The 23,486-nt window shown below is 43.0% G+C and overlaps 1 protein-coding gene across 1 annotated transcript in view; it reads right to left on the minus strand.

Moving 5' to 3' along the window:
- The window catches only part of SCN10A (sodium voltage-gated channel alpha subunit 10), a 98,175-nt gene that overhangs the window by 51,994 nt on the left and 22,695 nt on the right, over positions 1-23,486 (minus strand). The window contains 10 exon segments of the mRNA XM_033212075.1: positions 469-580; positions 2,917-2,951; positions 2,954-3,209; positions 6,483-6,653; positions 7,389-7,586; positions 7,733-7,874; positions 11,401-11,467; positions 11,912-12,103; positions 14,227-14,318; positions 21,878-22,006. Of these exon segments, the coding sequence (XP_033067966.1) occupies positions 469-580; positions 2,917-2,951; positions 2,954-3,209; positions 6,483-6,653; positions 7,389-7,586; positions 7,733-7,874; positions 11,401-11,467; positions 11,912-12,103; positions 14,227-14,318; positions 21,878-22,006 (1,394 nt within the window).

Below are 23,486 nucleotides of genomic sequence, written 5' to 3' on the forward strand. Positions count from 1 at the left end.
AATATTCAGCATAATGGGGACTTGAACAAGAAATTAAGTTACAACTGTGTAAGTTACAACCATGAAAGATATAATTTTGAAACCATGAAAAGGATAATTTTGCCATGTTGGAAAATTAAAGATGGTTAAATTTCTTGCACACCTGAGACGGTGTGCTGAAATTCTCTGATGCCTGCAAGATCACTTTTAAAAATCTAGTTTTGTGATGCATGCAAAGCAGATACTAATTTGAACAAGAGATGAGCTGGGATATTTTATTCATCAAATTATTTGTTTTTGAAAGATTATGCATATAAAAAAATCACATTGATAAAAGATGATGGGGCCTAAGACATAAGAAGGAGGAGTATTAAGAATTCCAGTACGCAGAGATGGATGCTTTGACACGAGTTAGAGACATTGCTTCTGCTGCTGATATGGGAATTCATCATGGCACAGTGGACAAACAATGCAATGAGCAGCACTTACCCTCAAGGACGGAGGTTATGATACTGACAACACTCATTGCCCTTTGGGCTCGGAAAGGTTCGTCTAAGTATTCTGCTGACAAGAAAGTCTTCTTTTGTCCTGCATCGAATGCCTGCTGAGACACAAACAGAGTCAGGACACTCCCTTAATCTGACATCTTCATGGCAAAGTTGGATCATTCAGCCTCCTATTGGCCAGTCTCATATATAGTCACATGTCACATAATGATAGAGACATGTTCCAACAAATACATCATTAGGTGATTTCATCATTCTGTGAACATCCTACATTGTATTTACACAAACAATTGCTATAGCCTTCTATACATCTAAGCTAAATAGTGTGGCCTATTGCTCCTAAGCTACAAATCTGTTCAGCATGTTATTGCTGAATACTGTAAGTATAAACAGTTAATAAACATAAAGTTTATAAAGTTTCCAACCATGAGGACTAAGCAAATGATACTAGTAGTCACTATTTATTGTTATCTGTCAGACTTATATAAAAATGTTGGCACTTTATTATTTCATTTAGCCCTCCAGCTATTTAGAAACCTTTATACAAGAGGAGACAAGGAGGCTTAGATAATTTAAAGGACTTGCTAAAGGTGACTCAGGTGGTAACTGGCACAGTTGGGACTAAAATACAGGTCCATACTAAACAGAAGGGCCTAAAGAGTCAATCTTTCACTAGCCTGGTAAATTAACTAGACTGAATCAGGGTCAGAATATCTAAACAAACGATAATCTCAGAAACAGAGAGAAGAGGGTGAGGGCCCATCACAAGAGAAGCATAAATGCCTTCAATGAGGCAATTTCTTTTTTCTTTTTTTTTTTTTTTTGAGACGGAGTCTCGCTCTGTTGCCCAGGCTGGAGTGCAGTGATGGGATCTCGGCTCACTGCAAGCTCCGCCTCCCGGGTTCACGCCATTTTCCTGCCTCAGCCTCCCGAGTAGCTGGGACTACAGGTGCCCACTACCGCGCCCGGCTAATTTTTTTGTATTTTTAGTAGAGATGGGGTTTCACCATGGTCTCGATCTCCTGACCTTGTGATCCGCCCGTCTCAGCCTCCCAAAGTGCTGGGGTTACAGGCGTGAGCCACCGCGCTCGGCCCAATGAGGCGTTTTCTAGAGTGCAAATGCACTTCCAGCGAGCCCTGCAGGCTACCTTTGACTTTAAGGCTCTGTTTTGGTGATTCCATTTGCTTTGGAGACCTACTCTATACCTTCTCTGCTCTCTCTGTGCCTGGGGAGGGAGACCTGTACAAAATGCATTATCCTTGCCCTTGGTTCTGGCCAGGTTTGGTTAATGGGAGGCATAGGCGAGACATTCAAGGATAGAAGGAGAGACAAGTCAGGTATTTTCCCCTGGCTGCTTCTCTTCTGTGCTATGAATGAGTAGCAGAGCTGTGATCCTCTACTAAGACACAAGTTCTGCCACACAGCCTCTCTGACACATGAGGGCAGCTGCTGCTTTAGTCTAATTCTGGTCCTTTCCTTCATCCCTTCAGCCTAGGCATGTAACAACTTCCCCCTGTTACTAGTTCCTAGGTGCCTCACCGTCCCTTATTCATTCCCTAAGCCCAGCCCACACCTCTGTAAATACCTTACTAAACTCTATTAGCCCATTGGAGTGGTCCATCTGTTTCTTGCTGAGACCCTGAATCATGTGGCATCGAATTAGAGACCGAGCTAAGGCAACTCTGTAAGACTTACCTGTATCAGTGGAACCATATATTGGTCTCTTTACAATTCTGTCTGCAAATTGCTCTGTATCCCTGGCTAGCCAGAGAGGGCAAATGAAAAACACTAGAAACATCATTACTGAAACTGGAGGGGAGAGCTCAAATTAACTCACGGCTCCCAATCCAATGAGGAATCCCTGACTTGCCATTACACTCTGCTATTATTCTATTAAAGAGTGCTGGCCAGTTAGTCACTGTTGCCTAATTTGTTCATTTTGGCAAATTATTTCTTTGGTGAGTAAAGCAAGGAATACCGTGCTTCTATTCAGATCTGTCCTAAGAAACTCCCAGAATTTATCTGGGTTCCATTTGCCCAGCCTAGAGGAGTTTGCATAGAGCCATAAGCAGGAAGAGAAGGGTCCTTCAGTTTTTCTCATACCTGTCCAGGAAGAAAGCAGGCCTATCACTGAGGCAGTGATGTTGAGTGGGGACAGAGAAACACTGATAAGAAATATGTGGTCAAATGGAATATAATTTGCATCACTGTACTGCAGAATAAACCAGGAAACCTGTTTGACCTCAGGCCAACTCAATCTCTCTCTCTCTGGGTCTCATCTTCTATGTCTGTAAAAAAGGAGTAGAATGGGGAGGTATTGGACAGGATGATGGCTAAGGATCCCTTCCATTGGTGACACTCAGGCTTCTATGGCCCAAGGTTTCTAGCTGGAAGACAGCCTGGGGGAGTCTGAAGCATTCACAAACTCACCGAGACTTCAACAGCTCCAGGAGCAAGCTCACTAGTGGTGGCAGTGGGTGTTCATCTTCTCCATGCCTGGAGTCAGGGTTGCTGGGTTGAGGAAGAGGACTTCTAGGGAGGGGGCCTTGCTGGCCAGCACTCCCACCCAGCAGCAGGGAGCCCCGATGGCTTTCGTGGTCTCCAGGAAAGACTCCATCATCTGTGACTACCTCAGGGAGTGAAATATCTCGGCCGGGGGACCGGAAATGGAACACGCTGCCATGGCTAGCCCGGCGTTTTCCAGAGGCAAGGCCTAGAAAAGACTGGGCATCGCCCCAAAGAAGCAAGAAGGCTGGAAACTGGTCTTCTGGAAAATCTAGAGCCCACATCCCTCTACCTACTCCCATTTCCCCGCCCCTATTTTTATGACCTTTCAGTAGCTAAGTAAAGGCACAAATCTAAGGGGTATTCTAGGTATGCATGATGAGGGAAAAGGAAAAAAGGAGATTCTAGACAGACTCGGGGAAAGACCAGGAGAGAGAAGAGATCACAGGGTGCCGATGCTCAGCAAATAGGTTATCATGGCCAGGAATATGTCAGAGGAAACCTTGTCATCTGGATAGGTCAACTGTTTGCCAACCTTTGGCCACAGGGCTAGACAAAGCTGTCTTAAGTTCCCTTTTCCACATGCAAAGTTGTGACCTAAGGAGGCTACTACATATACCAGTACTGGAACATACTTGGTAAGTGGTTGTTGAATGAACGAGTGCACTTCATTGTCTGAAAATTAGGTTAAGCAATTCATTAGATCCTGTCTGTATGAGTGTGAGAGTTTGTGTTGCACAGGAGGAGACAAGAACTGTACAGTGTAATGAGCTTCTAGGATCCCTTGAGGCTTGAACAGTCAACAATGGAGAGATTGAAGGAAGGGTTGCAGCCTAATTTCCTGGAAGAATAATGTCATTCCTCCAAATCAATAAACATTTCCCATCAAAATCTTCCATTGAGGGAACTGTGTGGCTTAGAGTTGCCAGAGAAAAGAGCTAATTCACAAGCCCAGAGCCCTCAGAGAATTAGTGTGCTGGGTTAGGTAGTTCCCATGACCATAGTGAAACTTGATCATAGCAAATCATCATTTCTGTCCTCAGGTGGTCTATAGTATGTCCAAAATCTAAACATTGACTTCATAACGAACTCTGATCATACTGACTTATTCCACTCACCTTCCTTAATTCCTTTTATTTACCAAACTACTGAAGTGGAGAATCTTGCCAACTGGGGTTCTCCTTAATAATCCCCTTATCTCACAGAACCGGTTTCCTCTCTTGATCATTTGAAGCCCGATCCTGTTTAGCAACCATTACTAAAAGCCCAGTATTATAAAAAGTAGAGTACTCTCTGCCTGTAATACACGCCCAAGGACTATAGAACTCATAAAATGCAAAAATCCTTCCCATTTTTGAAGCAAATGAGAAAAATCGACACATCCATATTAAAGAAAGGAATACTACATTATTTGCACTTGAGCACCAAGCAAACCAATGAAGAAACTAAAAAGAAAATTTTGGTTGCATATTTGACAGCAGTGTCTCCTTGGCCACGAGTTATTTTAGAATTAAGCTTTTTGACAAATGGTGGGCAATGTCTTCTGAGTAAAAACATTAGAATTGCTTTAAAAGGCATCCTCTGAGGAAACCAACTGGTCTGTGATTTTCCACAAAAACCCTCCTGGGTCTCTCCTATATATTCCTCTATTTCATTTCTGTGGGTTATAAAATGGCTTTATATAAAAACTGCGTTAGGTCTATTTACCAGATGCATGTACCTGGGAAAAGAGGGAGAAGATGTTTTCCTGGATGGGCTCCAATCAATCAGTTAGCATTAAAGCAGTACTCAAACGGTGCCTCCCCATCTTTGCACATACATGTTGTTCTTTCTGCCAGGAAAATACTCCTCCCCAAATTCTCTCAAGTCTTCAATTACTGGAAGAATCCCTACATGCTATTTATTGTTGACCCCAATTATCCCCTCCTCCAGGAGGCCTTTTCTGATACCTATCCAGCCCCATGAGAGTGGATGTTTCTTCCTCGATTGTCAAAACACCACGTATGTGTCTCTAATATACTATTTAACACATAGTTGTGTTTATATCTGCCTCCTCCACCCAAATGGAAATCCTTGGGGAGAAGAACATGTTCTAGTCATCTCTTTATACCAAGCACCTAGTACTGTTGAATGAACAAGTTGCAGCTCTTCTTTTTTTCCCTTTGAAAATAAGCATCACTGGAGAGACAAGCACACATACCAATTATTGGACATCCAAGTGCTAATCTGCGTGGGGCTGACAGAATGGGGGTAATTAAAGCCCAATTCAGTGTCATTGACATTTCCATGGAAGCTGTGATTCATCCTGTTCTGTGATTGTCTGAACTGTGCCCCATGTATGCCAGGTGCTTCTCAAAAGAGGCAAAGCAAGAAAGAGGAGGGCACAGATGCAGATAGATGCTGAAGTGTGGGTGTGTCATGAGGTTGGTGTGCAGGCGAGTGTGTCTGTATATGCACACATAAATCTGAGGGTTGGAGAGATGGTATTGCAAAAAACTAAAACATCCTTTGGCTTAGCACAGGAAAAGAGATTGAGAAGGAAGTGAGAGGCATAAAACATAAAAATAGCCATGTTGATCCCCTTTTCCACACTGTTAGTGTGGAGCTACCCTCCCACACAGCCGATATTATGTGTCAGACCTACAGAAAGGGCATATTTGGGGTAAAAGGACTTTCAAGGGGCAGGAAGGTGGTGGGAGGAAGCGTGTCGAGGAAAGTTGCAGTGCAAATTTTAGAGTGGGAGGCAGAAAGTTATTATGGGGGGAACAGAATTGCTACAGGGTCTGAGGTGAGGTGCTGAAGCCATTCCCAGGCTGGATTGTGTCACAGAGATGGGTGCTGGGAACTTTTCTGCTAAAAACAGGTGACAGCTTGAATTGCAGGGCCTTAGGAAGGAGGTCAGAAATTATACCCAACAATTATGTAAAATTCTGATGTGTCAATTTTAAATAAACTAAGTAAAAAATAAAAACCACCTCGACACATCAGAAAAAAAAAAAAAGGTGCGTGAAGGATCTTAGCACCACAGACAGGGAACCTTGGGCTGTAGAACTGCAGACCAGAGCGTCAGAAGGAAGCTGTCCTTTGATATTCACAGACACCGTAAGATCAGCATGTTCAATATGGGCTTCCCACCTTTCCTACAAACCTGGGTTCTTCTTCCAGTGTCCTCATCTTGGAATTACCATCCATTTCATTGCCCGATCCTGAAACCTGGGAGTCAAATTGGACTCCCCTTTCCTTTTTCCACAGTCCACAATCCCAATCTTGTGGATCCCCCTCCCCCAAAGTGTCCTTATAATTCACCCCTTTTCCCCATCTATAATTACACTTTCCTAGTTTAAGACAGCATTTTGGAGGGGTGTCTGGATCCTTCTAAGCTCTGTGTCTCCAGCTCTTTCTCTGCCACGCACCTCTTTCCCACTCCAACCCACTGTCCACGGCAGCTGCAATGGTGGGTAATCTTTAGAGCACAAACCTGAGCCTCTTACCATCCTACGCTGGTTGTAAGGATCAGAATGGGGTGATTTGTTGTCTTCTGTGGAGCCCTCTGACACTCTTGACTTTATTCTGTGCCTTCTCTCACTGGCATTTTTGGAGGTTAAAGGTGATCCGTTGTGGGAGTGGAGAGAGGTTGTGTCAATCCCCAGTGCTGCCAGCACCTGTGAAGAGAGAACAACAGGTGTAGCCAATAGTATTTGCTTGGACTTAGAATAAATGTGTCCCTCAGACATGGGGTGCCAGGTGGGTGAGATATCTGAAACAGAGAAGCTCAAGGGTTAGGACCTGGGTGGTGGTGGGATTAGGCCATGGCATGAACAGACACCTCTGGGTCACCCCCCACTCATTCATGGGGCACTCTGTTGGTGCCCCACCCAGATCCCTTTCACCAGATCAGCACACTATCCTGAGCTGCTTGAGTGGCAGCAGTTAATGACTCATACTTGTAGCATTCTGCAAAAAACAAACAAACAAACAAACAAACAATAAACCTCTTTTGGCTGCCTGCTTCTAGGATAGGTATGGGGAGGGTAAAACAGCTGGCCCCCTTGCCTCAAGGTAGGGCTAACTGTGGTACAGGTCATGCCCCAGAGTTCTCCATGGGATCAAGCTGAAGCTGGTCTCTAGCTGAGAACACTCCTTGTTTAGTTCCACCCTTTGCCCCATTCTGTTTTCTTTAACTCACTTTCTCCTGAGAGCACTCCCTCAATAAGTCACTTGCACAAGAATCCTCACTTAGGTTCTTTGAGAAAACCTGAGCTAATATGGTCCCTGAGGCAAGATGATTCCTCCTATAGCTCCCTAAATGGCAGCCCTAATTAAAGTGGCTACTCCAGAACTCTATCCAAGAATGGAAGTCTGCAACTTTCTTCACAAAGCTTCCACTCCTTACAAACCTCCTGCTCCTTCCGGAGCTTTTCGAGGGCCTCCTGGAACAACTTCTCCTTTGCTTCAATTTCATCAATGGTTGCCTGGTTCTGCTCCTCATATGCCATGGTGACTACAGCCAAGATCAAGTTGACCAGGTAGAAAGATCCCAGGAAGATTACGAGCACAAAAAAGATCATATAGATTTTCCCAGAAGCCCTCAGGGTCTGCAGATTCAAGGGAAAGAAGATAAACCTGTACCCATAGCACATGGATCCCTGAATTTAAGTCAGGCTCCTCCAGGAAAAGCACAGCCATGCAGGTGACCCACCAGCCTCCAACCAAGTCTGTGTGGGAGAATGCAGCTCAGTACCTGCTGGTAGAGGCGTTCCCAGGAATCCTGTGTCATGAGGCGGAACAGTGAGAGGAAAGCCCAAGCAAAGGAATCAAAGCTGGTGTAGTTAAAATCCGGGTTGTCAGAAGTTTTAAGGCAGATATAACCATCAGGACAGTGGCTGCAGCAAGAACAAAGAAGGTCATCCCCTTGTGCTTATTGCACACAAGGCAGCCCAGTGCTGTGAGACAACCACAGAGTTTTATGTCAGAGATCAGAGTTCAAGACCTAGTCTTCATCTTATTAGCAGGATGATCTTGGACACTTGGTCTGTTTAGGTCTTGATTTCTGTTATCCATAAAATAGAGATGCTAATACTTTCACGTCAGAATTTCATGCACAGGGGAGTGGTCTGGGGAAGGCAGCCGACTGCCCAGACATGATACCATGAGCTCTTTGCCAGTTCACACCAGCGAAAGGAGAGTCAGTAGCAATAATGCCGACTTAAAACCTGAGCCTGTTGGCATCACCTGCAGAGTTGTCTATCAAGGGAGGTCTCACATTAGCCAAGTTCACGGATTAATTATATATAACAGTGGAAATAACACTTTCCACTTACTGAGCACTTTCTGTGTTCCTCTCTCTCCCCTTAAGTGCTTTACAAACACTGTAATTTAATCACTCAATGTTCTTTCTTTACAGATAAGGAAGCTGGGGGTCAGAAAGAAATCAGTTCCCTAAAACTATGCAGGTGTCAATATATTTATTAAAAGGAGAAATATAACTGTCAAGTAGCCCAATACTTGAGTCAGCCTAGTCTCCTCCTGAAGATGGCCTATGAAGGAAGGGCAAATTGAAAATGACTGCCTGGTGAGTATTGGGGTGGGAGTGCTGAACTCCTTCCTCTCTCTCATAATAGTAGGATGAGTTGATGTCAAGAAGCATCTGTCAGCTCAGGGAGCATAAAGGGCTCTCATCTATCCTAGTGGAGATTGACTGATCAATGAAACAGGAATGCTTCATTTGAAGTCCAGAATTATGTTTTTTTTTAATTTTTTTCTTTATTTTCCTTTTTTATTTACCTGCATTCCTTGTGAATACATGGAATTCTTTTACTACCAGGATTTCTCCATGAACTCCAACCTCTGGGGCTCTCCTTATCCCAGACATCCATGTGAACAACGCATACCATGGATTAGAGCTCTGACAACTTAATTCTAATCAGTTCCAATTCTATCTCCACTTTGACTGAAGATTGCAAGTTCCCTAGCTTTGTAGACCCACATTTAAAGGCAGGCTCTCGGTTTGCTCTCCCAAGGGGCTAGGCAACCCATTACCTGTAGGTTTCTTAATTAACTCTGAGGGCAGCCTTATTTCTATGTCTTCTGTAGAAACCCACTGTAGACACTACATATCAACAGTTCACTGCTCTTAGGATTAAATGAGATCACTGCACAGTATCTTGCACTTCTGCATAGTAAATATTGTAAATAAACTGCGAAGGAAAATTCCTATTGTTTTTAACTTTGGAAGCTGCTGAAAAGATAAACTGGAATAATATATAATATATGTGGAAGAACACTGAAAATTATCAGCTATTTTCTGGTATTCATTTTCTGCCTTGAGACCCCTGACCTTCCTCCCACAGTGCCATTGGTCAATGTGGGCCTTTCCTCAGGGCTCTGGCTTCTCTGCAGCCCCACAGAGGACCCAGGTTTAGCTTTCATGGCATGACCCTCCAGGGCTCACTCTGTCCATTATCCTGAGCTGGCCTCTCTCTGCCATCCCAGCCTGGTCCACTCCCCAACTGCCTGGCTGCGACTTGCTCTGTAGAGGGCCTGGCCTCTCGGGGAGCTGAGCTGTGGAGATGTGTAGATGGACTCCACAACTTTACCACAAAAAGGACTTGAGCTGCTCTGGAGCCATTGCCTTGAGAAATGGCATTATCTAGACAGAAGGAGGATGCTGAGGGGCTCGTAGTTTACATTTCAGTCAAAGGCAAATGAAAATTGATGTCAGAACAACCATCCCACGAGCCAAAGAACCAAATGCCAAGTGCATTTGTGAAAGAAGAGTCCAAGGAACCTGATGTTGACCAAATGCTCCTGCTTGTTTCCAGTCCTCAGCTCTAATTGAGATTGTTTTCCTAGTGAACTGATGAAGGTGGAGCCTCATGCAGGCTCCATACAGGTCCACCTGGGCAATATGGAGCTGTCAGCCTCTCAGGGAGTGGAGGCGTTGTGAGCTCTGCTCTTCCAAGCTCTCAGCCATGGAGGTGGGTGAGATGGCCTTTTTGATCTTTTGCCTAAACTCTTTCTGCTCATGCTTTCCTCCAGTGGCCAAAGCAGCAGAGCTGAGGGGTCCTCATCCCTTAGCTTTGTCTCACATTCTGTTCCGCGACCTGGAATGGCCTTCGCTCAAACTGTCTTATATTTACCCAGTGTGGAGACATCCTACCTGCCCTTGAAAGCTCACCTCAAATACCACCTCCAAGAAACCTTCCCGACTTTCTCTCTTGCCTCACACCGCCGTCTCACTGTGTTTCCCCAGCCCGTGAAGCCTCTAGTAAAGAACTTGTTCGCCACAGAGTAGCATCTTTATGTCTATGCATGAGAAACTGCAAACTAGCAGCTTATAGGTTGGATTTGGCCGGCAGAAATATTTTGTTTGGCCCAACAATAGGTAGACATTTTTTGGAATAGGTAGCCAATGTTTATAGTTGGGACATTTTATATTAAAATCTGAATTTCCTATTTCTATTTTAAAGTTGGAAGAGCTGGAAACAGTGAACCCACATTTCCACATGGCAACCAAAAGCTGGACCGAGCAGTGGGGCTGTCCCCTTTAGAGGAGGCATGAACTCTCAGCTCCTAGTTTCCCTCCTGGCCCACTCCACTCATCTGTTATTATGAATCTGGCCTCTGTAAGAATTTGAAATTGCAAAGTCTGATACATGTGTTTATTCCTCTATTTGTGAGGGTAATGTGGCTATAGAATGGAGTTAGCTGTGATGATTAAGTGTAGAGAATTTGACACAAATAAGTATTGGTTCCTTCCTGGGGTAGATTGTTTATTAAAATGGCTATAATTCTTCTCCCTGTGTACCCACATCCTTTCCAATGTGACTTTTCAGCTCCTTCCATTGAGTGATGAAGTCTATTTCTCTACTTCTTGGATCTGGACTGTACTGGGACTTGCTTTGGTCAATAGAATGTACAAAAGGTACATTGTGTTGGTTCTAAGCCTAGGCCTGAAGAAGCTTTGCAAACTTCCACTGTTTCTCTGGGAACCTTGCGATGAGAACAGACCCAGGCTAACCTGCTTGGAGGTGAGAGGACACATGAGCAGAGATAGGACATCCTAGACCAGCCATCTCCAAGTTAATCTGCTGTCTGCATATGTGTGAATGAGCCTAGTCAATGTCAGCCAATGCCCATCTGATCCCAGTTCAAAATGCTGATGCACAGAATCAAAAATTAAATAAATTGTTTTAACTCACAAAATTTTGAGGTCATTTGTTACACAGCAAAAACTAACTCATAATTCCCTCCCCATGAGCTCTGGGTTGGCAAAGAGCATGATTTATTTATTTATACATCTTTCCCAGGACCTGCAACCCCATCTGTGCCCATAATATGCCAAGGACAAGATGGAGAAAGAGAAAGAATTGTTGGGAATTGTTGCTTTGTCATAAGTTGGGAACTCACCCTGAGTCAGATCCATTGCCACACAGTAAGGGATCAGAAGTGCCTCGCTTGTTTATGTAGATATCTGCTGAAGAAAGGAAGAAAAGAAAGCCTCACAGATGGTTCTGAACCCTCCAACCCAAGCCTTTTGTGGTGAATGCAACACTCCCAAGTCTTCCAAAGTAAGCTCCTTTGGCTACAGGTACTCAGTGGGCATACTGGGCCACATAGAAGGTGAAAAGTCACATCTGAAAAGAGAAGAGCTGAGCAGTGACTTCGGCTCTCTGTCTCCCCCAGCAGAGGTAGAATGACTTGTCTGTAGATTTATGGCTCATTTCCTTGCAAGAAGGATGCTGAGCAACAGGAAATAGAATGCCCAAAAGTAAAACACAACTCAAGAGAAGCATTTTGGCGGGAAAGGGAAATCAAAATATACGTCTATACTCACACACAGGGGTTCCATATCCCCTGTCCCTATATGGTACCAAGGTTCCAACCAGACCTTGATCCCTATGGAAGAAACTCCACTCACGTTTTCTGTGAGATGAGTAGTTGGTTGTCTCATTAACAGCCATATCATTCTTGACACATTTATTCTTGAGGTTGCCCTTGAAGAGTTGCAGCCCCACCAAGGCAAAAACACTTAGGCAGAAGATGGTGAGGATGGTCACATCAGCCAGTTTCTTCACTGAGTTAATCAGGGCCCCCACAATGACCTTCAGGCCTGTGGGAAGATGACAGTGGATGAGGGAGCACACACAGAGCACACATCTTCATCTTAACCATCCTCCCTCATCTCTACATACAGGAGTGAAGTATATACACACTCCAGGGCAGTTCCAAGACCTTTCCCATCCGAAGCTTACATTTACCTGAGAGGCAGGCAGTTAGGCAGGGGCTATTCTCATTATAAAGACGATGCAACTGAGACCCAGGCAATAAATTTTTTATCATCTTGAAGCTAATAAAATTCCTGACACTAGCAACTCAATTTAAATAATTTATGCTGAGTACCTACTTTTTCAGGCACTGTGCTAGGCATGAAGCTACTAACTTCACCCCAGTAATTTGGCATCTGTCTTTCTGCATGCATCTCTCAGTTCTGGGAGGCAGCTTGAAACTTGGGACACATGAACCTCACTCTGTGTGTGTGTGTGTTTGTGTGTGTGTGTGTGTGTGTGTGAGAGAGAGAGAGAGAGAGAGAGACATGCAAGAAAGATAGAGTGAAACAAAAATAGACCAAGAGAAAGAAAAAGACAGAGGCACAGAGAAACAGAGAGGTGAGTTTTGCAATAGAGAGAGACTGTAAGAAACACTGAGACAGTCACTGGGGCATAAATAGAACTTGTGCCAAGCACAGCTGGCAGCAAAGAAGGATACACCTGTTTGTTTAAGGAGGGATGATTTGTTGCTCTGGTAAGTAAAATCAACTTCTTTGGAAGAGCAGCTTCACAGGTAGCAGAAAGAACTCTAACCAGGGAAGCAATTTAGGATTTATTTTTGGTTAGTCATTTTGGTCAGCAAATAATCCACTGAGCACTACATGTGTCAGTCCCTGGGCTGGGAGCTGAGTGATGGCTAAGGCAGCAGCATGTCGAGTGTTGTCTGAAAATTGAGGGAAAAGTCCATAGCATTACTGAGCAGATAGGCATACAGGGGAGCAGCCCTTAACTGAAGTTCCACAGGTAGGAATGCGGTGGGTGGAGTGTGAGAAAGGTGGAAAAAACCAGGGAGGAGGTAAAACCTTGGCAGAGCCCTGAGGAATGAGTGTGAGTTGAGTAAAGAGAGGAGGAAGGATATCCCGGAAGAAGGGGCAGCACAGTTGAAGGCTAGGAGGTGAGCAACGGTGTGGAGTATTTGCGGAACCATAGGTGGATTCCAGAGCACGGTGAGAGGTGCAGAGAGGTGAGAGATGAGGCAGAAGAGGCAGTATGGACAGACCAGGTCTTGCAAAGAAGACTCAGGGTCTTCCCAGTTGAGAGTAAGTGAGAGAGATATGAAGAGGCAGGACCAGGGCTCTCTTCATGAAGAAGTGTGTCCAGTGGAAGTTGGCAGAGAGTTTCCAATCTTTCCCTGCAGAGCCAGACAAGAAATGGTAGAAAAGACTTCCACTCTAGAATGGGTGTTTCTGTTTACAGATGAGAGAACGAATGCTCGGGGTGAGAGGAGAGAACCCATGAGGCCACAAAGGAGAAGCGCTGAGTCCCATTTCAGAAAGTTTGCCTTGTCTCTGGCCTCCCCATCCTCACCATCAACCTCATGGGGGATGAAGAGTAGTCGCTGGGCTACTGGTGACAGTGGAGATCTTAGAGGTCCCATACAATGAGCTTTGATGGACTACTTTTGTTTCTGAATTCTCAGTAATCAAGAATTGCCTAATTCTTTTTTCCTCTGGGTGTCTAAAGACAGGATTTTAGACCTCCAGAAATAGTGAAGATACTGGGACTGCTTTCTCCCTTCCTCGCCATTTCCAAGTTTAATCATTTAGTTTAAGGTATAAATAAAAATTCAACGGGGGGGTCTTGCCTGAATCCCACAACCAGAAGAGAAAGTGAAGACATGCCCCTCCTGTTATGTATTGATTATGAGGCCATGTGGTATGTGGGAAGAGCACTGGCCTAGGAGTTGGGACAATAGGCTCTCCAGGTCACACTGTCTCTTACTAGTGATGAGGCCTTGGGTTCATGTTTCCTATATCCCAGGCCTCAGTTCCTTTGTCTTGTAAATGGGGACAACAGTCCTTGCCCTGGAACCTTACAGGGCTCTTGTGAAAATTAAAGAAGGGAGGTTAGGCTGTGAAAACTAACACATGCTCTGTGAATAAATGTGCTGGTTCAAGCAGCTCACCTGGGATCACAGAAACTGTTTTTAATGCTCTAAGAACTCTGAATGTCCGCAGGCCTGAGATCCCACGGAGATCTATTGCTGTGCCAACATATCTGTAGGACCAGAAGTTAGTCAGCATCTCTGCAAGCAAGGGTCCTGGGGATGCATGCAGCATAAATAAGGACAACTTGGGGTATCATTAGCCTAGAGAGCATGCAGAACGGACACTTAGAATCTAGTGACACTGCCATCTATAGACTGACACTGACACTGATTTCATTAGTGTAACATTTTTCAGAGTGGACCCTTTGAGAAGATGCATTGTGATCTAGGCAACACTGCATGTGGATGGATCTTCAAACACGGGGGTTTGACTAACCAGTCTCCTCAGACACTGATTTCTCAGGAGGAGACCTCCATGTCAGGAGGGTACAAGGCTGAGCCTTGTCTGATCCACTGTGACAGGCTAACTATCATCTCAGATTTGAGGTCTTTGACATCTCTTCATGGCACGGGACTAATATTGGAAAACAATGCCCAAAGCGGTACTCCGTGGCAAGAAAACCCCAGGCCATACAATTCCAAATGAGGAAGCTGAACTGAGATGAAGAACCATCTTCAAAGTGTGAGCCTGGATACACCCATAAGCCCCACATGGACACACATGCAAAGCTTTTTATTTTATTTTATTTCAATGGTTTTGAGGGAACAGGTGGTGTTTGGTTACATGAATACGTTCTTTATCTGTATTTCAAAAGTTTTGGGGGAACAGGTGGTGTTTGGTTGCACAGAAAATTCTTTAATGCTGATTTCTGAGATTTTGGTGCACCCATCACCCGAGCAGTGTATGCTGTACCCAGTGTGTAGTCTCTTATCCCTTACCTTCCTCTCACCCTTCCCCACAAGTCCCCAAAGTCCATTATGTCATTGTTATGCCTTTGCATCCTCATAGCTTAGCTCCTTCTTGTAAGTAAGAACATACGATGTTTGGCTTTCCATTCCTGAGTTACTTCACTTAGAATAATGGTCTCCAACTCCATCCAGCTTGCTGCCAATGCCATTCTTTCATTCCTTTTTACCACTGAGTAGTATTCCATGGTGTGTATACACCACATTTTCTTTATCCACTTGTTGGTTGATGGGCATTTAGGCTGGTTCCATATTTTTGCAATTGCAAACTGTGCTGCTATAAACATACATATGTTTTCATATAATGGCTTATTTTCCTCTGGGTAGATACCCAGTAGTGGGATTGCTGGATCAAATGGTAGTTCTACTTTTAGTTCTTTAAGGAATCTCCATAATGTCTTCCTTAGTGGTTGTACTAGTATACATTCCCACCAGCAGTGTAAAAGTGTTCCCTTTTCATTATATTCATGCCAACATCTATCATTTTTTGTTTATGGCCATTCTTGCAGGAGTAAGGTTGTCTCATTGTGGTTTTAATTTGCATTTCCCTGATAATTAATGATGCTGAGCATTTTTTTCCTGTTTGTTGGCCATTTGTATATCTTCTTTTGAGAATTGTGTATTCTTGTCCTTTGCCCACTTTTGGATGGGATTTTTTTTCTTGCTGATTTATTTGTGTTTCTTGTAGATTCTGGATAATCATTTTTTGTTGGATACATAGATTGCAAAGATTTTCTCCCATCTTATGGGTTGTCTGTTTACTTGGATGGTTATTTCTCTTGCTGTGCAACAGCTTTTTAGTTTAATTAGATCCCATCTATTTATTTTTGTTTTTGTTGGATTTGCTTTGGGACCTTGGTCATGAACTGTTTGCCTAGGCCAATGTCTAGAAGAGTTTTTCCAATGTTATCTTCTAGAAATTTTATAATTTCAGGTCTTAGATTTAAGTCTTTTATCCATCTTGAATTGATTTTTGTATGAAGTGAGAGATGAAGATTCAGTCTCTTTCTTCTACATGTGCCTTGCTAATTATCCCAGCACCATTTGTTGAATAAGGTGTCCTTTCCCCACTTTATGTTTTTGTTTGCTTTTTCAAAGATCAGTTGGCTGTAAGTATTTGGCTTTATTTCTGAGTTCTCTATTCTATTCCATGGGTCCGTGTGCCTATTTTTATACCAGTATCATGCTGTTTTGGTAGCTATAGCCTTGTAGTATAGTTTGAAATCAGCTAATGTGATACCTCCAGATTTTGTTCTTCTTGCTTAGTCTTGCTTTGGGTATGTGGATTCTTTTTTGGTTCCATATGAATTTTAGGGTTGTTATTTCTATTTCTGTGAAGAATGATGATGGTACTTCAATGGGAATTGCATTGAATCTGTAGATTGCTTTTGGCAGTATGGTCATTTTCACAATATTGATTTTATCCATCTGTGAGCATGGAATGTGTTTCCATTTGTTTGTGTCATCTATGATTTATTTCAGCAGTGTTTTGTAGTTTTCCTTGTAGAAAGCTTTCACCTTTTTGGTTAGGTATAGTCCTAAGATTTTTTTTTTTTTTTTTTTTTTTTTGCAGCTGTTGTAAAAGGGATTGAGTTCTTGATTTGTTTCTCAGCTTGGTTGCTGGTGGTATACAGTAGTGCTACTGATTTGTATACATTGTTTTTGTATCCCAAAACTTTACTGAATTCATTTATTAGATCGAGGAGCTTTTTGGATGAGTCTTTAGGGTTTCCTAGGCATACAATCGTATCATTGTTGAACAGCAACAGTTTGACTTCCCCTTTACTGATTTGGATTCCCTTTATTTATTTCTCTTGTCTGATTGCTCTGGCTAGGACTTCCAGTACTATGGGGGATAGAAATGGTGAAAGTGGGCATCCTTGTCTTGTTCTCATTCTCAGGGGGAATGCTTTCAACTTTTTCCTGTTTAGTATAATGTCGGCTGTGGGTTTGTCATAGGTAGCTTTTATTACCTTGAAGTATGTCCCTTCTATGCCAATTTTGTTGAGGGTTTTAATCATAATGGGATGCTGGATTTTGTCAAATGCTTTTCCTGCATCTATTAAGAAGATCATGTAATTTTTTGTTTTAATTCGGTTTATGTGACATACAGCATTTATTGACTTGTGTAGGTTAAATCATCCCTACCTCCCTGGTATGAAATCCCCTTGATCATGGTGTATTGTCTTTTTGATATGTGTTGGATTCAATTAGCTAGCATTTTGTTGAGGATTTCTGCATCTTTGTTCATCAGGGATACTGTCTGTAGTTCTTTTGTAAATATCCTTTTTTGGTTTTGGTATCAGGGTGATACTGGCTTCATAGAGTGATTTAGGAGGATTCCCTCTTTCTGTATCTTTTGGAATAGTTTCAATAAAATTGGTACCAATTTTTCTTTGAATGTCTGATAGGATTCAGCTGTGAATCCCGTCTGCTCCTGGACTTTTTTTTCTTGGCAAGTTTTGAATTACTGTTTCAATCTTGCTACTTGTTATTGGTCTGTTTAGCATTTCTATTACTTTCTGATTTAATCTAAGAGGGTTGTATATTTCCAGGAATTTATCCATCTCCTCTAGATTTTCTAGTTTGTGCAAATAAAGGTGTTCATAGTAGCCTTGAATTTTTTTTTTTTTTTTTTGTATTTCTGTGGTATCAGTTGTAATGTCTCCCATTCCTTTCTAATTGAGCTTATTTGGATCTTCTCTCTTCCTTTCTTGGTTAATCTTGTTAATGGTCAATCAATTTTGTGTATCTTTTTAAAGAACCAGCTTTTTGTTTCACTTATATTTTGTATAATTATTATTTTTTGTTTGAATTTCATTTAGTCCTGCCCTGATCTTTGTTATTCCTTTTCTTCTGCTGGGTTTGGGTCTGTTTTGTTCTTGTTTCTCTAATTCCTTGAGGTGTGATCTTAGATTATCAATTTGTCCTCTTTCATACTTTTTGATACAGGGATTGAATGCTATGAGCTTTCCTCTCAGCACTGCTTTTGCTGTATCCCAGAGGTTTTGATAAGTTGTGTGATTGTTGTCATTCAGTTCAAAAAATTTTCAAACTTCCATCTTGATTTCATTGTTGACCCAAAGGTCTTTCAAGAGCAGATTGTTTAGTTTTCATGTATTTGTATAGTTTTGTGGGTTCTTTCGGAGTTAACTCCCAGGTTTATTTGACTGTGCTCTGAGAGGATACTTGACATAATTTCTACTTTCTTAAATTTATTGAAATTTGTTTTGCTATCTGTCATGTGGTCTACCTTAGAGAATATTCCATGTGCTGATGAATAGAAAGTATATTCTGCAGTTGTGGGGTAGAATGCTCTGCAAATATCTGTTAAGTCCATTTGTTCTAGGTTATAGTTTAAGTTCATTGTTTCTTTGTTGACTTTCTGTCTTGATGACCTGTCTAGTGCTGTCAGTGGAGTATTGATCCGCCACTATTATTGTATTGCTATCTATCTCATTTCTTAGGTCTAATAGTAATTGTTTTATAAATTTGGGAGCTCAATGTTAGGTGCATATGTATTTAGAATTATGATCTTTTTCCATTGGACTAATTATTTTATCATTATATAATGTCCCTATTTGTCTTTTTAAATGCATGGAATATCTTTCCCCCTCTCTTTACCTTAAGTTTATGTGGCTTCTTATGTGTTAGGTGAGTCTCTTGAAGACAGCAGATATTTGGTTAGTGGATGTTCATCCTTTCTGCCCTTCTGTGTCTTTTAAGTGGATCATTTAGGGCATTTACATTCAACATTAATATTGAGATGTGAGGTACTGTTCTATTCATTATGCTAGTTGTTGGCTTAATTTATTTTTTTATTGTGTTATTGTTTTATAGGTCCTGTGATATTTATGCTTTAAGGAGGTTCTATTTTGATGTATTTTAAGTTTTTATTTCAAGATTTAGAATTCCTTTTAGCATTTCTTGTAGTGCTGGCTTGGTAGTGGCAAATTCCCTCACCATTTGTTTGTCTGAAAAAAAAAAACTTTATCTTTTCTTCACTTATGAAGCTTAGTTTAACTGGATACAATATTCTTGGCTGGCACTTATTTTATTTCAGGAGGCTAAAAATGGGACCCTAATCTCTTTTGGCTTTCAAGGTTTCTGTTGAGAAATCTGCTGATAATCTAATTGGTTTTCCTTTATAGGTTATCTGAGGCTTTTGTGTCACAGCTCTTAAGATTCTTTGTCTTGGCTTTAGATAACCTGATGTTTATTTGCCTAGGTGATGATCTTTTTTGAGATGCATTTCTGAGGTATTCTTTGAGTTTCTTGTATTTGGATGTCTATATTTCTAACAAGGCCAAAGAAGTTTTCCTCAATTAGTCCCTCAAATAAGTTTTCCAAACTTTTAGATTTCCTTCTTCCTTGGAAACACCCATTATTGTTAGGTTTGGTTGTTTCACATAATCCCAAATTTCTTGGCTGCTTTGTCATTTTTTTTATTTCTTTTTTTTTGTGTGTCTCAGTTTGGGTCAATTTAAAAGCTTTGTCTCTGAGCTCTGAAGTTCTTTCTTCTACTTGTTCTAGTCTATTGTTGAAACTTTCCACTGCATTTTATATTTCTCTAACTGTGTCTTCCATTTCCAGAAATTGTGATTATTTATTCTTTATATCTATTTATCTAGAGGATTTTCCATCCATATCCTGTTGTTTTAAAAATTTCTTTAAGTTAGTTTTTATTTTTATCTGGTATCTCCTTGAATCACTTAATATTCTTTTTTTTTTTTGAGACGAAGATGGAGTTTCGCTCTTGTTGCCCAGGCTGGAGTACAATGACACAATCTCGGCTCACGACAACCTCTGCCTCCCAGGTTCAAGTGATTCTCCTGCCTCAGTCTCCTGAGTAGCTGGGATTACAGGCATGCACCACCACACCCAGCTAATTTTGTATTTTTTAGTAGAGACTGAGTTTTTCCATGTTGGCTCCAGGCTGGTCTCGAACTCCTGACCTCAGGTGATCTGCCCACCTCGGCCTCCCAAAGTGCTGGGATTACAGGCATGAGCCACTGTGCCCAGCCCTGAATTCTTTATCTGGCAATTCAGATATTTCTTATTGGTTTAGATCCATTGTTGGGGAGCTAGTTTGATCTTTTGAGGGGTGTTATTAAACCCTCTTTTGTCATACTACCAGAATTGCTTTTCTGGTTCCTTCTCATTTGAGTAGACTATTTCAGTGAAAAGATCTGGAACTGAAGGGCAACATGGTGTTCAGATTCTTTTGTTTCATGGGTGATCTCTTGATGTGGTGCTCTCCCCATTCCCCTGGGGATGGGGCTTCCTGAGAGCTGGACTGCAGTGATCGTTATTGCTCTTCTGGGCCTAGCCACACAGCGGGGCTGCGAGGCTCTGGGGTGGTGCTGGGAAATGTCTGCAAAGAGTCCTGTGATGTGATTGTTCTTGAAGTCTCCCAGTCATGGATATCAGCATCTGTTCTGGTGAAGGTGGCAGAGGAATGAAGTAGAGTCTGTGAGAGTCCTTGGTTGTAGATAGGTTTAGTGTGCTGGCTTTCTTGAATGCTAGCTATGTTAGCTGTGAAGTTGTCACATGGACAGACTCAGGACGTCTGGTTAGCCAGGATATTGCAGGCAGTGCAATTGGCTATTGTTTTCTTCTTCCTGGGATCAAAGTTATTCTGTCATGAGTTGCTTTAATGGCCTGAGTCAGTTGGCCTCCAGTCGGTAGGTGATGCTTTCAATAGAGCACTAGCGCATTAGTAGAAGGCGGATCTGAGCTCGCCCTAAGTTGGCCAGGGTAAATGTTTTAGTTTCTCAGGTGATGAGCAGGGCCATAAAGCTTCCAAGAGTTTCTGTGTTTTGTGTTCTGCTACCAAGGCAGGTAGGAAAATACCATCAGGTGGGGGCAGGGGTAGGCGAGTCTGGACTCAGACTCTTCTTGGGTGGGGGTTGCTGTGGCCACTGTGGGAGAAGGGAGTTGGTTCTCAGGCCAATGGGGTTGTGCTCCAGAGGGAATTTTGGCTGCCTCTGCTGTGCCACAGAGTTCTCCAGGAAAGTGGGGGATAGCTGGTAGCGAAAGGCCTCGCCTAGTGGTCATGTAGTTGGTGAGGCTGTCTTGCTCCTGCAGTGCCCCACTCAGACCTTGCCCCAGGCTGTGAGCTTCCCCACTGAGAAAGAAAGCATGACTTTTGTACCTCATCCCTCCCCATCTGCTTGCAGTTCCCATTTGCCCGCTGGATTCTGCTCAAGAAAATTTGTGACCAGTTGAAATTATTGCTAATTTTAGTTGAAGTTTCTTTCACCCTGTGACCCCCTCCCTGATTCCACTGGCTGCCTTCCCCAAGGGCCCTGTAAGATATAGTCAGGGATGGATTCCCCGGTCTCAAGCTGGAGACTGGGAGTGCCTACAAGGCACTTTCCTCTGCTGCTTCTACTTTTATATTTTGTGGGCTCCCTAAATTTATTTACGTTCCAGATAAGGGTAAATTCTTCTCCTGTCATCTGGATTTTCAGATTCCCCAGTCGGGATGTGTGTTTGGAGGCAGGTTTCCCCCCTCACACTTTGGGAGCTCACAGTTTTTCACCTGTCTTGTAGAATTTGCAGCAGTGTGCCACTTATTTAAAAGGATCTGTGAATTCTTTCAGTTCTCCTGGTATATTCCTGCAGTGGTTCTTGGAGCAAACGTTCATGGGTGAGTATCCACACACAGTCCAAGTGGGACCTGCATGTTAGCCCTGTCTCCTACCCACCATTTTGTTCCCTCTTCTCTCACACATGCAGATCTGCACAGAGAATTACTCACGCCAGGGTAATGACGCTAAAATCCAACCAGTTCCAAGGATCTCTCAGGTACGTGAACTCATTTAGACAAAATCCTCTTGCCAGTATCTTTATCAAGGCTTCAAAGGTGTAAATGACGGTGAAGACATACCTGGGAAGGAGGGTAGAAAAGGAGCATCAACTGTGCCATGGAGAGTACTCAGGGGGTTCCTTCTGCTTCCAGGAGGGAGGGATGAGCTTCTGTGATTGCTCCAAGAAAAAACATGCAAAGAATATCACCAAGGTGATGAGGGGGAAGAATGTAAGGCAAGGAAACAAGACACAGACTGAGGAAAAAGGAAGGGCCACACAAATAGATGGAGTGGGGAGGGATGTGTGTGGCTGGGACAGCCAGCAGCTTCTGCTGTTCTGGGGTTAGGCAGAGGGCAGTAGCGGGTGAAGAGCAATGATTCTCCTGTTCTATGTCTGCCAGGGCCTCGCTACCCTGCAGGAAGCTGGAGACTCATCTAAAAACTCCCAGTTTTTAGAGACTGGAGGGCAGACTGATGAGAGGTAACTGACAGAGCAGACCTAAGAAAGCTGAAAACTGGCTGAAGCAGGGAATACCCAGAAGCAAGCCAAGCTGTACCGCAGAGTCCCAGAACTGCTTGGAATGTAGAGATGCTAAGTATCTCTGAAAGCAAGGTTTTGGGGGAGGGTGATAAGTAGGGCTGAAAGAACTGTTTGAAAGTTTTGGCCGGGCGCGGTGGCTCAAGCCTGTAATCCCAGCACTTTGGGAGGCCGAGACGGGCGGATCACGACGTCAGGAGATCGAGACCATCCTGGCTAACACGGTGAAACCCCGTCTCTACTAAAAAATACAAAAAACTAGCCGGGCGAGGTGGCAGGCGCCTGTAGTCCCAGCTACTTGGGAGGCTGAGGCAGGAGAATGGCGTAAGCCGGGAGGCGGAGCTTGCAGTGAGCTGAGATCCGGCCACTGTACTCCAGCCTGGGCAACAGAGCGAGACTCCGTCTCAAAAAAAAAAAAAAAAAAAAAAAGAAAGTTTTTACAAGGACCAATTGGGCTTTCTAGATGCTGCTTTATAGCATCCATTCAGTGAGAAACTGCTTCTGCTCCAGCAATGGATTAGATGTTCATTTTCTTAAGAGTTGAAGAAGAGGGAAAGAGTTGCATACTGAAAAATGCACATAAAGAAAAGTTTACATACTGAAAGGCAAACAACTCCCCTCCCTATTCACTTCTGTCCCTCATTAAGTTTCCAGAAGATAGTCAGGTTTAGAGCCCATGAAGATGCTACACTTTTAACATGAGCAGCCAGCCAGGGAGCAACAGGAATTTGAAGGATGCTTCTAACACCAGAACCAAAGCAACCAAACAACTGAAAAAAAAAAAAAAAAGGAAGAAGAAAGAAAAAGAGACAATACAGAGGGCAGAAGAAAAGTTAGAGAAATAAAACTGTATTGGCCAGGCACAGTGGCTCACGCCTGAAATCCCAGCACTTTGGGAGGCCTAGGCTGGCAGATCACAAGGTCAGGAGATCGAGACCATCTTGGCTAACATGGTGAAACCCTGTCTCTACTAAAAATACAAAAAATTAGCCAGGCAGAGTGGCAGGCCCCTGTAGTCCCAG

The sequence above is a fragment of the Trachypithecus francoisi genome, unplaced genomic scaffold, assembly GCF_009764315.1.
Source record: "Trachypithecus francoisi isolate TF-2019V2 unplaced genomic scaffold, Tfra_2.0 Lachesis_group0, whole genome shotgun sequence".
NCBI lineage: Eukaryota > Metazoa > Chordata > Mammalia > Primates > Cercopithecidae > Trachypithecus > Trachypithecus francoisi.